Source organism: Sus scrofa, chromosome 6 (genome assembly GCF_054392235.1).
Source record: "Sus scrofa isolate SSC_HxYL_T2T_F1_AM1 chromosome 6, Sscrofa_HxYL_maternal_Yorkshire_Landrace_v2.0, whole genome shotgun sequence".
Classification (NCBI taxonomy): domain Eukaryota; kingdom Metazoa; phylum Chordata; class Mammalia; order Artiodactyla; family Suidae; genus Sus; species Sus scrofa.
In genome coordinates, this window is record NC_139388.1 from 92642591 (window position 1) to 92657286 (window position 14696).

Genomic DNA, 14696 nt, shown 5'->3' on the forward strand with positions numbered 1-14696 from the left:
GCAGATGAAGGCACCTTGGCACTCGATGGCATTTCCCAAGATGCTCCCTGGATTGGCTTTGGGTTACACCCAGGAAGTGAAAATGGTAGACACAAGGTGAGTCGGGTACTGGTTTCTTTAGGGAAGCAAATAGGTGGGGCCTTTATGAGCTGAGAGTGGGAACTTCAAGCTTGTTTTTGGTTCATTTGTGAGGAGAAGCTGAGCAATGCCCCTGCTCTGACTTGGAGAAGTGAGACGTGAAGGACAGAACACAGGTCCAGGGGGTGGCTCAGAAGGATCGGGAGAGGAGAGCTGAGCCGGCGGGTCCTGTACAGCAGCATCTTACAGCTCCATTGCTTGACCAGACGATGAAGGAAATGCCCTCTTTCAACCCAGGGACCAAATGACAAGAGGAGTATGACATGGAGGTGCAGTTGCAGCCCGCTGGGAGTGAGACTGCAGATAGTTTTGTTTGTTTATTTATTGATAAAAAAATATTAATAGCCATTAAAAAAACCCCAAACATTCACAACCCATCACAGAGTCCTGCAAGTTTTAGTCATTTGTTCCCAATGGAGTCCTTCATCTGACAGAGATGGAGATTTCAGCCAAAAGGCCCCTTCATGTTTTTCATGGGCGGGTACTGCTGCTCCATCGGCATGGCCCCAAAGCAGTCAGAGGGGTTACAGTGGCCGGCCTTGCCCGGCTGGCCCATGGGGCCCGGGGGGCCAGGGATGCCAGGAATGCCTTGCTGGCCCATCGGCCCAGTTGCACCCATCTTGCCATACCCTGGGGGACCTTGAGGACCTAGGAGGGAAGAGTCAGAGAAAGAAAATCAGGAGACCCAGATGACAAGCAAAGGAGAAATAATAGTCATGGCAAAGAACACCTTACGTTTGATTAATATTTCTCGGGTTACGACATGTTTCCATGAAGACCTGATCTGATCCTGACATTTATTTCATGGTAACAGTAATACTACAGGCTAGTTTTATTCAGAGTTTTCATGTGTCAGGCACAAGGCAAGTGCTTTTTCTGCATTATTCAGTGAATCTTCATGACAGTTCCACAAGAAAGGAGCTATTATGTCACCTTGGAGAGGAGGGCCCAGGCTCAGTAACAGATCACCCCCCCCTGCTGAGTGGTGAAGCTGCAGCTCAGAGCCAGGCTATCAAGTGTGAGTCATTTCTCTCTTGGGCTCGTCAAGGTCATGCAGCCAGTGTAATGTTGAGCAGGACCTGAACTTGTGTTGTTCCCTGGCCTCACCACATCCAGGGCTCTTGCACTATGTCATGCTAGCCCAGTTTAGGACTTGAGGACAGGCACTGGGTCTTCCACTCCATCCCCAAACCCCCTCCCCCTCCATACACACACATACCCGCCCTGGTAGAGTATCTTGCACATAGTGGCATGCTATACATGTTGAATGAGAGGCCTGTGGTGATTTGAGATTCTACACAACTATGTTATGGAAGGAACGTAAACAAAGATGATCCCAGGAGTTTCTGTCATGGCTCAGTGGTTAATGAACCCCACTATCATCCATGAGGATTCGGGTTCAATCTCCGACCTTGCTCAGTGGGTTAAGGATTTGGCATTGCCATGAGCTGTGGTGTAGGTCGCAGATGTGGCTCGGATCCCACATTGCTGTGGCTGTGGCGTAGGCCGGTGGCTACAGCTCTGATTGGACCCCTAGCCTGGGAACCTCCATATGCTGTGGGTACGGCCCTAAAAAGACAAAAGACCAAAAAACATGAAAATGAAAATGAAAAAAAAAAAAGAAAGAAAGAAAAAAGGTGATCCCAACCACTCTAGATTCATGGTCTCAAAGGCTGGCTTTTCCTACCTGGGGGACCAGGGAGACCAATTTCTCCTGCAATGCCAACACCGATATCTCCCTTTTCACCTTTGGTACCAGGCAGCCCTGAAACAAAAGAAATAAAATATCCCTGAGTAGAAAAATGACACACCCAGTCAGATCATTTAAACCACACACATGCACACAAGAGCCACATTCATAGCAGACGCTCGTACTTGCCCCAAGGAGCTAGGCGTGCACCTCAGTAACCAGAGGGCAGACCTACCTCTCACCCCTGGCAAGCCCTGCCGTCCTTCTCTGCCAATCTGGCCAGGGAGCCCAGGTGATCCCGGGGAGCCAGGCCGGCCTGGGGCACCGTCCTTCCCTGGGGGCCCTGGTCGTCCTGGAGCTGCCACCATCTCCATGGGGAACTGCATCCTGGAGGTGTAGTAAGCCATCCTCTCTGTAAGTAAGGGACGGAACAAGTCACAGGGTGCCCCAGAGACTTGGGATGACCACAGATGCTACAGAGAAGCCACCAGCATGGAGTCCAAGACAGCCTCTCTTCAGAGCAATGTCAGAGCAAGGAAGGTGTGGGCGAATCTCTCAAGTGGTCTCCTGTGCCCTCGCCCCCCGAGGGTGGCTCCCCACGGTGATCTTCCTGAAGCACAGATCTGATTACAGCATCTCTCCTCCCCAACAGCCTTCATTAGTTCACCCCTGGCTTCAGAATAAAGTCCAGACTCCTTGCTTGGCATGCCAGGTCTGCTTCCCAAGCAAGACGCCTAGCCCCTTCAGGAAGGGTCCCTGCTGGCCCCAGTCCTTAGCATATCAAGGTTGGATGAACAAATGCACAGAAAAAAGCTTAAAATGAAACAACACCAGCCATCGTACAGCTGCAGCTCGACCCTCTACTTAGAGCTCACTCTCTGCCGACTGGTTTGACATCAGTTTTCCTGTCTCCTCTGCTCCAGTGGGGGCTTGGGGGGGAGCAGGAAGGAATCATTTTCCCGCTGAACCGAGCAGGTGACAGGGAAGGTCTGAAGCCTAATTGAACACATGCCCATAAGTGGGGGAGGAGGGTCAGTGGGGGTGCGGGTGTTGAGCTTTAAGGAAAAGGAGGCCGGGGCGGGGTGGAGAAGTAGCTGGGAAGGGCGAGCAGCCCCCACTGCCACCCAGCCGGCTGCCAATTACCATCAAACATTTTAATGATCTCTTGTCTGATGAACCTCTTGATTTCATCATAATTCACCATGTCTCCCTGAGGAAAGAGAAGAAACCTGCCTCAATTATGCTTCTAAGCCCGGTGCGCATCTCCCCTGGGAATAGACTTCACGGAAATAAAGGTTGGGGAGAGGGATAGAAGTTTCCAAGCCTCCCTCAGATATAACCCAGTGTCCTAACTTCCCCCAAATGGTCCAAAACATTTTGTGCATCGGTGCATTTTTCTGGGGCGAGAGTCCTCACCCGCCCCCCATTCTCCCACACAGTTAGGAGCCGCCCACATGTTCCTTCCTGTAAAGCGTCAGCAGAAGCTTCTAAAATGGTCCATGCTCTACCCCGCATGCTTGCTCTGTGGGTCAGTGCCCGTGGCTGCCAGCGTCCCCCTTACCATGGAGCCTGGCACCCCCGGCAATCCTGGGCTCCCTGCAGGCCCCGGAGATCCAGGGTGGCCTCTCTCTCCTGCAGGACCCGGTGGCCCAACAGGTCCCATGGAGCCACTCTTGCCAGGCCCACCAGGCATGCCAGCTCGTCCCTTCTCTCCTGCCTGGCCCTTCTGTCCTGAAGGTCCCGGGTCACCCTACAAGGAGAGGAAGTTACAGCCCAGCACTGCCAAGCACTCTCAAGTCCACCTCGTGATGTCTCAGCCATCCGCTCCTGGCTCCAGCCCCCTACTGAGCCTCCCAGCATCCTGACAGGTGGCTCGTGTCACTGCCCCCAAAGCGGTCCTTCTAAAGGACAGTTTTCATGGTGTTACTCCTTGTTTGGAAATTCTGATGGCCAGCTGCTCTCGGGATAAAGGTCTAATTCCTCAGCCAGGCATTCAAGGCCATTCATGACGTGGTCCTGACCACATCTTCTCCAGCCTCGTCTCCCTGCCCTTGAACCTCCAGCCACACCTCGCTGGTTATGATTCCGGTTCAGCCATGTGTCTTAGTCCCCCCTGCCCGGAATGCCCTCCCCTTCCCCGAGCACTCCTCCCACTCAGCTGAAATGTTCCTGTTCTCTGCACAGCCTCCCTGGCGCCCCGGGCTGAATCGATCACTCCCTCCCTCTGATGCCACGGTGCTCCATCCAGTCTTCTGTAAAACCTGCCATGCTCCCGTGTATGTGTGACTGGACTAAGTGGGCACCTATTGTTCAGGGACTTCTGCTTACTCACTGCTAGGACAGAGGGCCTGGCAAGTGAGCAAGGCCAAGTGGATGCTCACAGAATGAATGAATCCATCATGAGTGAATGAACTGTTCTCCCAACCATGGCTAAAACCCTGGAACAGCCCCATGTGAGGAGTTTTCAGAGTGGATATGGCTCGAGTTCTGCCCACTTTCCCCCCTGCCCACTGGCCTCCCTGTGTCTTCTCTCTACAGTTAGAGTCATAGCCTGGATCTGGGCTTAACAACTCATGAGCTTCTTCTCTCAAACTCAGCCAGTGCCCACTCACCTTTGGACCAGGGGGTCCATAGAGTCCCTGTTTTCCAGGGGGTCCCTAAAAGAAAGCAAAAGCCAAGGGTTAATTCTGGGCAGCATCTCCAAGCCATCCAGGGGAGGCAGGTGCCATGGAAGGACCTTCCACAGTGTTGGGCCCCCAGGCTGTGTCCCCTGGGGTCTATGTGAGAAAGGACAGTCGCCTCCCTGCCAACAAGGCTGAGGACAGCTGGAAGGGAGAATTGTGTTCCTGGGGTGTGGCCTCATATGATCATGTTGGTTGGGTCCCTCGTCATCGGCAAAAAGGGGCGAGAAGTCAAAATGAAGGGAGGGCCCGGCAAGAGCGGGTGCCTGGAAATGTTTATTGGGGTCTATTATCATTATCATTGGCTCCTTTTGATGAGGCACATGGAGAAAAAGAGTGAAAAACAAGCCTCATGCTCATCCGTCTCCCTCAGTCCCCAGTTCCTCTCCCCAGAATAACACGGGCACCAGTTTCCTGTGCATCTGTCAGAGGTGGTCTGTGCATAAGGGACATTCCCTGGATGAATGAAGAGGGGTCAGGGAAAAGCTGGGAGCAAGGACAAGCATCCCCAAGAGAAAAGGAGAAACCCAGCACAACGGTACCTCTTTGCCGGCTGCACCATCCATGCCAGGCTCACCCTGGGGAGTAGAGAGCAATGGAGGTGTGATGAGAACCAACCCAGCCTGGCATCACATGCCTCACCTCGCCCACTAGGCATGGCCAAACCACGTTCCACTAAGGAGCTGTGATCCTCCCCGGACACTTGAACCCTGGGCTGTGGAAACTCAGACCCCACCGCATGCTCCAGCCTGGTGCTCTATGAGAGAAGAGCAGACTGCACCTGCCCTGTTCTCTGCTTGAGATCCTGGCATCTCACACATCCTCTGGTTCTGAGTGTGTGGCCAATATTTGCTGAATAAAGGTGTGAACTGTGAACCTCTGCCCTTGATGAGGTCCCAGAGATCAGCCAGGGCAGTCTGAGTTGGCTCCCTCTGCTAGACCCCTAGACAGGAGAGGCTGCCTCCTGGGCCCCACCCATTTCTGGTGGGATGCTGACGAAGAGGAATCTGAGGTTGCAAGGCAACTGGCAGATTCATTCGGGGACCCTGGAGGCTCCTGAGCCTGCAGACAGGAGGGACAGAGGATTGGTAGGTCCTGCCTGCCCAGGGTCCATGGCAGGAATCAGAGTGAGTGGGAGGCAAAGCTTAGCCCACTTAGCAGATGGGCCAACTGATCTCCCCTGCCTGGACTGGAGTTGTCCACCCCATTCCTGGGCACCAGTCCCAGGGGCATTGCTACTGCTCCCCAGAAGGAAGTCTGCTTCCCTGGAAAGCACCCTGACCTGGGGGCTAGGTGACCTGGGTCCTGCCTCAGTCCCCAGGGAGACTTTTTTTTTTTTTTTAATTTTTAGGGCCAAACCTGCAGCACATGGAAGTTCCTGGGCTAGGGGCTGAATCAGAGCTGCAGCTGCCAACCTATGCCATAGCCACAGCCATAGCCACACTGGATCAGAGCCTTGTCTGTGACCTACAGTACAGCAACACCAGATCCTTAACCCACTGAGCAGGGCCAGGGATCAAACTCACATCATCATGGACACTAGTCAGGTTCATTACTGCTGAGCCACACCAGGAAATCCCCCCGCACCCCCAGGGAGACTTTTCATCCCTGAGGGTGGCAGGCAGTTCCACCTGATGTGGTCCACCCGTCTGGAACCTTTGAAAGAGGGACTATTGCTGCGTAGTGACAGACACAGGTTCTGGAGACAGGCAGGCTCCTCCACTCACTAGCTGAGTGACTCAGCAACCTCCTTAACCTTGCTGAGCCTTGGTTTCCTCATCTGCAAAATAGTGACAATCAGACCTACCAAATAGGGTTGCAATCCGGATTAAATGACAAAATGTCAAGCACATAGGTCGCCGTTCAGCACACTGTCAATGACCAATGTATCCTAGCTCTCAGCATAAACCAGAGCTGAGGCCAAGGAGGGGTTTCTGAGTGGCCGAGACAGCTCCAGCAATAGTCTGCGTGTCTGGCTGCTGACATTTACAGGTTTCCTGTGTTTCCCAGCAAGCTCCCCTGGGGAGGGGCGGGGGTGGAACAGGGGCCAGTTTCCCCTGTCTGACACCTAGTGGAGGGATGTGCGCAGGTGGGGGTGCAGCCGGCCCCACGCTGGCTTGTACAGCTTGTCCTTTCTTCCAAACAGGACATGATCCTCAGGCACAAGCTCCGTGCTGCGTCTTCTGTGCTAGCCGCCTCTCCCTCCCCAGAGACCGACCGGCTGCACACAACCAACAACATCCACTGACCCCGCCCCCTCGGCACAGCCTCTTACCGGGGGACCAGGGTGTCCAGGGGGGCCAGGCTGGCCTGGAAGACCTAAAAGGCCCCTTTCTCCAGGCGATCCCCGGTCTCCTTTCAGGCCCTAGAGAAAAGGAAGGGGATGGTGAGAGGGGAGAGTGAGCCCCACACAGCCAGAGCAGATGTGGTTTGTGCCAGGGACCGTGACCCCCACCCCTAGGCCCCGCCTCAGGAGGTGCCGCTGCCTGAACTTGGGGCCCCGCCCTGGCCTCTAGCCCTCTCGAAAAACCTTCGCCAGAGGCCGGTTAGGAGAACTCTGGAGGCAAGAGAGGGCGATGCCAGGGAAGGAGCGGGCGTGGGGACACACTGTCCTCCTCCCAGGTCCCTCTGCAAGGAGGCCACGCAGAGCAGGGCCAAACTCCTGGGAGGGAGGGGCGAGGGGAGCACGTCACTCACCACTGCAGAGATCCCAGCTGGGCCCGGCTGGCCTGGAGGCCCTGGCGGCCCCTAAAGAGAGATGGAATCAGTGGGATGGAAAGAGGCTCCTGTAATAAGGCCCTGGGGGCGGCGAGGACCCGCCAGCAGGAACAAGCCCCAGAGTTGTTATGGCAGCTCGGTTCTCTTCCCCAAACCCTCCTTCCTTCTGCTCTGGCGCTTGATCTGTGCCAGAGCTGAGGCCTGCTGGGGGGGTTCCTGAGCACACAGGACCCTTGCGCCTGCCATACATCCGGGGCCGCGCTAAGGGGACGGTCCGGGAGCTAGAGTCCAGTGCAGAGGGAGTAAAGTATGCGGTACGTGGGCCTGGATGTTTTCTGAGCACCTCCTTCCCCCGCTCTGTGCGAGGAGCAGAGACCAGGGCTTGTCTCTGTGCAGCAGGGGGTGAGGGGCAGGGGCTTAGCACCAACCCCAAGTCCTTGCGGGTAAATGAGCTCCCTGGTCTCCTGCCTCCAACAGCAAGAGTGCTCCTGCTGCCCCATCTCGCACATGCCCACTGAGGCCCAGCCCCAGCATCACCTCCCTGGTCAGAGTTACACCTTCTCTGAACCCCAGGACACACAGGTCCCTCTCAGAGCTCCTCCCTCCACACTCTCAGGTGGAAAGTTCTGGAGGCACAGGCTCTGTCCTACTCATCTCAAGCCTCCCAGGGCAGGTATGTCCAGCACTGGGACTGGCACACCGCAGGTGGCTGGGCTGGCAGAGGTGGGAAGAGGAACCCGCCCCCTACCTCCACCCCCTGGTCTCAAATGCGGACACATCCAGGGTGTGTGACTCCTCCTTTCATCTGTAATGGGGGGGGGCAGGGCTAGACCCAGGGTCCCCAATTCAGGGTCTCTGGACCCCTTGAGATCCACAAAAATAGTGATGAGGACCTGAGAGTTCCTTTTTTTTTGGTCCTGAACTATTTTTAACATGTCCAAAAGCCTTCTGGAAAGTGCGCAGCCAGCCTCAATAGGCTGCAGTAACATGCCCGTGTATTCCCTTTTCTCTGGAACCCCACCAGCTCAGCGCCGTCACACGGATCAAAGGCCCCATTGGCAGTCATCTGTGTTACAGACGAGTAAAACGGGAAAGCCATTATTGCTTAATAAAAATCCTCTCCAAGTCACCCTTTCTCAGTAAGTGCACACCCACTGCCCAGCTGCTCAAGCCAAACAGGAGTCACAAACAGTGCCCAGCAACTCCTTCTATTGCCCCCTGGCTCCTCCCCACCCAGGTCATTAGCAAGTCCTCGACTCCAAAGATCTGTCCCCTGCCACCTGTGTCACCACCACCATCTGTCCACCGATAACCCGTGTTTTCATTCTCGCACCCTCCCCTCCTGACCACACCCCCAAGGCCTCCACCATCTGCATCGTGTCTTCTCTGAGCTCAGCTTTCCTGTTCACCGCTCACACCTTCCTCCATCTCCATCCGCCACGCTGACTCTGGGGCTCCCCTAACAGGAAGCCCTCCCTGCCTCGGGCTCTTCGCAGCAGCTGCACCCCCTGCCTGGACCCTCTTCCCCCAGACTGCTGGCAGCTGGCTGGTTCTCATCATCTGGGCCTCAGCTAAAGGCCACTTCTCCAGTAAAGTTGCCTCCCAGCCCCTCCCCCATGACGTCACATCGCTGCCTGATCCTTCCTCATTAATTTGTTTGTTTATTATGCCCACTCAGAAGCTCTGGGATCAGGGGACCGAGTCTACCTCACTCATTGCTGTAGCCCAGGGCTTGGAGCAATGCCCGGCATGGAGCAGGTGCTCAATAATTATTTGTTGAATAACCGAATGATCTTTGATAAGCAAACTCGAATGTGCCCAGAAAATAAGAAAACAGCCAAGAGTTGGGGAGCCACTGGGTTGAGTGAGTCAGAACCCCTATTCTGCTGCACACGGCTGGGGCTGCTCCTCTTTGGGGTCATGACCAGTTTGCCCACCACCACCCGGCCCAACGCCATTCTAACTCTCATAGAGGCAGAGAGGAAAACAGTTTAACTCACAATATGGCCAGGGGGGCCGGGTCTTCCCTGGGGTCCCATGGCACCAGGCTCGCCCTGCAGGAGCCAGAAAAAGGAAGAAACGACACAGAAACAGATATACACACATGGGCTGTTAGGTAGGAGAGCGCTGGGCAGAGCAGAGGTCGGAGGAGCCATGCTGAGCCCCAGCCTCTAGCCTGGCCCATGAGTACAGTTGGAGGGGAAAGCAGAGCCCAGCCTGAGAAGGTCAGGCCTGCCTTTGTATAACTGGTTCCTCTCCCAACAGCCTGTAGGGAGAGGAACCAGTTATAGCCTTAAGAGGAAGAAGCTCAAGGTGTGCCGTGTTGTGCAAAACCTCCCCCAGAAGGCCGAGGAGAGGAGGCAGGCGCTCTGCCAGAGTGGAGAAGGTGGCTGCAGCCCCAACTCGGTAGAACCGAAGCGCTGTCTAAAGGCAGCCTGTGTGGACCCAAGGCCCTTACCTCCGCTCCAGGCCGGCCACTGCTGCCCGGGGGACCTGGCTTTCCACAGTCACCCTGGAAGAGAGAGGGGTAACTGGAGCTCCCCAGGCCTCCATTTGGCTCCCTCACCTCAAAGCTGACCCCACCTCGGAGGGGTCCTGCCCCAGCTCTGACACCCTCAGGTTGGCAGACAGCAAAGCCCTGACCCAGTCTGCCAGGCACCAGTGGCCTCAGAAGGCCGAGATGCTGGGAGAGCATCTCAGCCAAGAATCGCAGAGCACGTCCACTCCGGCTAGGCTTCCACTTCTGCCTGGGGTCAGGTCTTGAGGGGCTGAGAAGACCTGGTTGGTAGAAGTCACCAGGCCCTTACCTTCGGTCCTGGGAGGCCAGGATGTCCTGGTTTTCCCTTGAAGCCCTGGAAGACAAAGCAGGAGCCACCACATCCCTCACCTCAAGCACAGGCTGCTTCCCACTTCCTCAGGTTGAACAAACCAAATCCATCCAGAGTCAAAGCACGGTCCACGGAAGATGTGGATTTGAGCTGCCCCCCCAGCCCCACCTGCCCAGCTCTGGAATCTCCCAGCTCCTTCCTGCAGCTCTACTTACTGGGGGTCCCATGAGTCCGGGGGGGCCAGCAGGACCGGGGTCCCCCTGGGGAAAGAGATGGGGCACTGAGACAAGAGCTTTGTCTGGCTTGTCCCCACCCATTCACCACCACCTCCCTGTTCTCCAGCCCCTCCCCCCAGGATGGAGGGACTGTCCTGAGAAGACTGAGCTGGGCTCAGCCTCTGGCTGTGGACCCCGAGTGAATCCAGGCCCCTTTCTGAACCTGTTTTCCTTCTTTCAGGTATAGGAGGGGGTTGATCTTGATGCTCTGTCCTTTGCCACAGCTCTGTCCTTTTCAGATGCTCCAGCAAAACCAGGCCCCAATTTTTCCAGGTCTGCAGCCTGTTCTTTCTGACACCTGCCTAGTTTCTTTAGGTGATTGAGTTTTCTGGACATAAATTTACTCCCCTCACTGCCGGTCTTTGGTAAGACCCAGCTCATCCAACCCAGTTAAGGCTACCAGGGGAACAGAGAAACCGTGGGGCTCTGGTGCAATCAGATAAGTGGGGCGTGGTGACAGGCAGACCGAGGGAAGGTGGGGGCACCTCCTGAAAGGGGTGCTGGGGGTGGGATTCAATTCCCTTCATCAGAGTTCCTTGAATTTGGATCCTAGAGAAGGAAGGCCCTTTGGGGCTCAAAATCTCACCCTCAAGCCAGGCTTGCCATCCTTCCCATCCAGACCGTCCAGACCGGCGGGGCCCTGGAAGTGGGGAAAAGGCATTTCTGCATGTTTGTGCTGGAGTCCTAGGAGGTGGAGGGCCTGACCCCTCTCCACCCCTCACCTGGCTCCCACCTCATAGAACAAGCGTGCGCGCGCACGCGCGCACACACACACACACACACACACACACACCCATATCAGGCTAAGAGGGCACACACTCACCTGAATCCCGGGAGATCCTGGTGGTCCAGGGGGACCAGGCAGGCCTGACGGGCCTCGAATCCCTTCACTGCCCTGGAAACGAGCCCCACAACAAAGTCAGCAGGGCCTTGCCCCCCCCGCCGCCCTCGGCAAGAGACAAGATCCTGGGCCATAGGGGCTGGTGACTACTGGACGTCAGGAACACTGGCTTCTAACCCCAATCTGGTTCTGGTCTAACTGGCCCTATCGCACACACCACTCCCCCAAGAAGACCTGTCTTCACCTGACAAGCATCACCCTTTCCAAACCGCTCCATGAAGAAGCGGCAGAGCCTTTTCAATCCAGCACCTTCCCCAGGATTGACCAAGGACTGGCTGGCAGGTGCTCCATAACAAGGGCTGAACCAGAGGCACACAAGCAATTCACACTGATCCCAACAAGGTGCCAAGCTCTCCATCTGATTCCCACAGATGGAGAAAGGGTGGCCCTTGTCCTCGAGGCGCTCACAGTCCAGTGAGGGTCACAGGCCCACAACGAGCAAGGGCAATGCAACAGTGCATGCACTGGGTGTGGGTAAGGGGCCATGGGAGTTCAGAAGAGGGAGCAGCTCGCTCTGGTCAGGGGTCAGGGAAGGTGTCACAGAGGAGTCAGCAGATGCTGGGCTCTGAAGGACGCCTGGGAATTGGGCAGGTGGAGAGGGAGAAATGGGCATGCCCATCTTGAGTGCCCATCATCTCAAGAAAAGGGTAAAGATTTGGAAGTGGTCACATGCCTGGTCAGCCCAGGTATTTGGGGAGCCTGTGTGATGGGGGTGCGGGGAGAAGAGGCTGGAGGAGTTAGACTGGGGGAGGGCCCTGAAGCCTGTACTAGACTTTATCAAATAGACCAGTGGTTCTCAAACTGTACTTCACAGGGCTTGGGGGTTCCTGGAGGAGTCTGGAGGGGCAGGGGCACAAAGTGGGAGCCCCGAAGGTGGGAGTCCAGGACCCCTACCCTTGCCTTAGCCAGAGCAGCTCCACTAGCGTCTGTTTTATTTTTTTATTTTTATTTTTTTGGCTGTGCTCACAGCCTGCAGAAATTCTGGGCTGGGGATCAAACCCATGCCACATCAGCGATAACACCAGATCCTTAACCACTAGGCAACCAGGGAACTCCCTCACTTGTATCTATTTTAGAGCCTGAGAGTTCGTGTGGGGTTTCAGGTGGCAAAAAGCCTCAGGGACTACAAAATGTCTGAAAGACATTGTTACAGGCACTGGGGAGCCATTGATGGTTCAAAGCAGGGGAATGATGAGAGTGAACATGTAAATTAGAATGTTTATGGGAGAAGGGAGGGGGATGCAGGTGGCTCCCCACAGCATGTAGTGGGGAGATGGTGGCTGCCCTGGAGCTGTGGCTATGGAGGTCACCAAGGGAAAGGGATCCAGCTAGAGACCCCAAGGTGGGAGTGGGGGGTGGGGGTGGGGAAGAGCGCTGAGTGGCATTGCAATGCCACCAACTACCAGGAGGGGTCAGCACAGTTCCAGGAAATGGCTGCCCCACAGGGAGTCTGGATGGGGACCCATTGGCCAGAAGTTTGGGATTCTCTGCAATGACCTATCTAAGGAGAGCAGGCAGCATTGGGGTATAGAGCCAGCACAGAAGACTCTGGTGGGGGCCACCACCCAGGTGCCCCACAGAGAAAAGGGAGGCAGCATCCTGCCTCAACCATGGCTGCTAGGTGCTGGCTCTGGGGAGGGGCACGAGGGTTCTCCTGAGTGTCTTGCTGCATGTCCCTGGGATGCCCTCAGCCTTTCTGGGCCTTATTTGTTCACCTGAACAGTGAGAACCTGGACCAAGGTGGCCCTTCTGTAAATCCTTTCCAGCTTTTGGAGGAAAGAGGCATCCCCGAGGCTGCAGACCAACTGCCCCTCACTCTGGCCATGATCCCCCACCCCCGGCTTAGAAGTCAATTTGGGGCCTCATTACGCTACTGTCTGTCACATCTGAATTCCCCAGAGGATGGGCGGAGACAAGGATGTCAGCCTCCAGATCAAGGCGGAGCTGGTCTTCAAAGTCTACCAAGCCAAACCCAGGGGCGGCCTGTACGGGGGCTCCCTAACTCTGCTCTTTCACACCCTTGTCACCAGGTCACAGGCCACGCCTGCTCCTTCTGGCACTTGGGGACAACCTGAGCATGGCTTCCCAGGAGGCCCGTTCCCCTTTCCTGCTGTTGTCAGACCCAGAAGGCAAATGGCCAGAGCCCCTCCTGCTGCAGGGCCCAGAGCTCCCAGTCCTGGATATGCCTCCCATCTTCCCCCACCTCCTTGCCCTCCCCTGGAGGAGATGCAGCTGGCTTGTCGCATTCTAGTCACCCACCTCTCACTACACCCCTCTGCCTCTTCCCCACCCACCCTCTCCCAGCAGGTGGGGTCCTGGGTGGCACAGAGGCCAGTGGGCCTCCTGGACCCAGCTGTCAGCCCTAGGGGCCTGTTGGTCCACCGCAGCCCTGTGGCCCTAGAACAGTTGCTGGACCCACCCTGGAGGTCTTTCCCCACCCTTGATGTAACTGCATCAGTCCTTGAATTTCCGAAGGCCTGATGCTGGGGCGAGGAGGAGACAGGGCTGTGGAAGCTACATGGCTGAGATCTGTGACTGCGGCCAACCAGGGTTTGGCTCACCTTCTCTGCTTGGGGGCCCGGGGGACCAGGTGCTCCAGCTTTGCCTGGGAATCCAGGGGGACCCTGTGGCAACAAAGGAGCAGGCAAGAATGAAAGCGGGGCTGGAAAGGAGCTCCTCTTCCTTCTTCCTCCTGCAAATGCTTCACTGTTGTTAATGTGATGCATTTTGACTTCCTAGAAACATCAGCAGGAGCGTCATGTCTGGCTGGGCTGATTGGGCCAGGGCCCACCCAGGAGGCCCTGCTCTCTAGGTCCTGGCTCCTGGAATCAGGCCTGGCCACCCAGGCCGCTCCTCCCTTCCTCCCATGCCTGTGCCTCTTCCCTCCCTCCCCAGGGCCATCCTTGCCCAGCCCGGCCTCACTGGGCCTGCCCCTCCCAGATGGGATCATATGGGACAGAGCTGGCTTTGTGTCTTCACTCACCGGTGGGCCTGGAAAGCCTGGCTGGCCTTGAAATCCCTAGAGGAAGAAAGCAAGGGACAGCTTGCTGTGCTGCCTGGCTGCTCAGGTGGAAAGAGTGACGGGATAAGGCTGCCTCAAGCCATGGGGCCTTGTCCTCCACTCTGCTGGCAGGCGAGGCCCCAGGCACAAGAGGAGAGGTTATATTTCAATGACGGTTGGAGGTTGGGAGGCTAGAGCTGGTCACCTCACCATACTGTGGGGGTGACCACCAGGGGGAGGACCCAGTCCCTTTCCTGCCGCCCCTCCAGCCATCCACCATGGTCAGGACAGCCAGCCAGGTGCCTGTCACCACTCACCTGGTCGCCTTTCTCACCCGAGTTCCCTTGGGGTCCTCGCTCTCCTCGGGGACCCTGTCACCACAGAGAACAATGCATCTAGAACTCAATCTCCCTGCCCCCCAGACCCCGGGGCAGGACCAGGGATCCCCCTCTCCCTGTCTCCTT

At 56.4% G+C, this 14696-nt stretch overlaps 1 protein-coding gene across 18 annotated transcripts in view; it reads right to left on the reverse strand.

The window, feature by feature from the left end:
- Positions 1–445: 445 nt before the first annotated feature.
- The window catches only part of COL16A1 (collagen type XVI alpha 1 chain), a 65871-nt gene continuing 51620 nt past the window's right edge, over positions 446–14696 (reverse strand). For all 18 annotated transcript variants that reach the window (XR_014807386.1, XR_014807393.1, XR_014807387.1 and 15 more), the window contains 18 exons: positions 14550–14603; positions 14215–14250; positions 13793–13855; positions 11154–11225; positions 10917–10970; positions 10271–10315; positions 10035–10079; positions 9686–9739; positions 9228–9281; positions 7207–7257; positions 6785–6874; positions 5052–5087; positions 4441–4485; positions 3390–3578; positions 2972–3038; positions 2064–2240; positions 1826–1903; positions 446–786 (listed from right to left, as the gene is read on the reverse strand). Coding sequence is in view for 9 of the 18 variants with exons in the window: in XM_084963671.1 (XP_084819797.1) it covers positions 584–786; positions 1826–1903; positions 2064–2240; positions 2972–3038; positions 3390–3578; positions 4441–4485; positions 5052–5087; positions 6785–6874; positions 7207–7257; positions 9228–9281; positions 9686–9739; positions 10035–10079; positions 10271–10315; positions 10917–10970; positions 11154–11225; positions 13793–13855; positions 14215–14250; positions 14550–14603 (1413 nt within the window). In the remaining 9 variants the exon portion in view is untranslated. The remainder of the gene's footprint in view (positions 787–1825; positions 1904–2063; positions 2241–2971; positions 3039–3389; positions 3579–4440; positions 4486–5051; positions 5088–6784; positions 6875–7206; positions 7258–9227; positions 9282–9685; positions 9740–10034; positions 10080–10270; positions 10316–10916; positions 10971–11153; positions 11226–13792; positions 13856–14214; positions 14251–14549; positions 14604–14696) is intronic.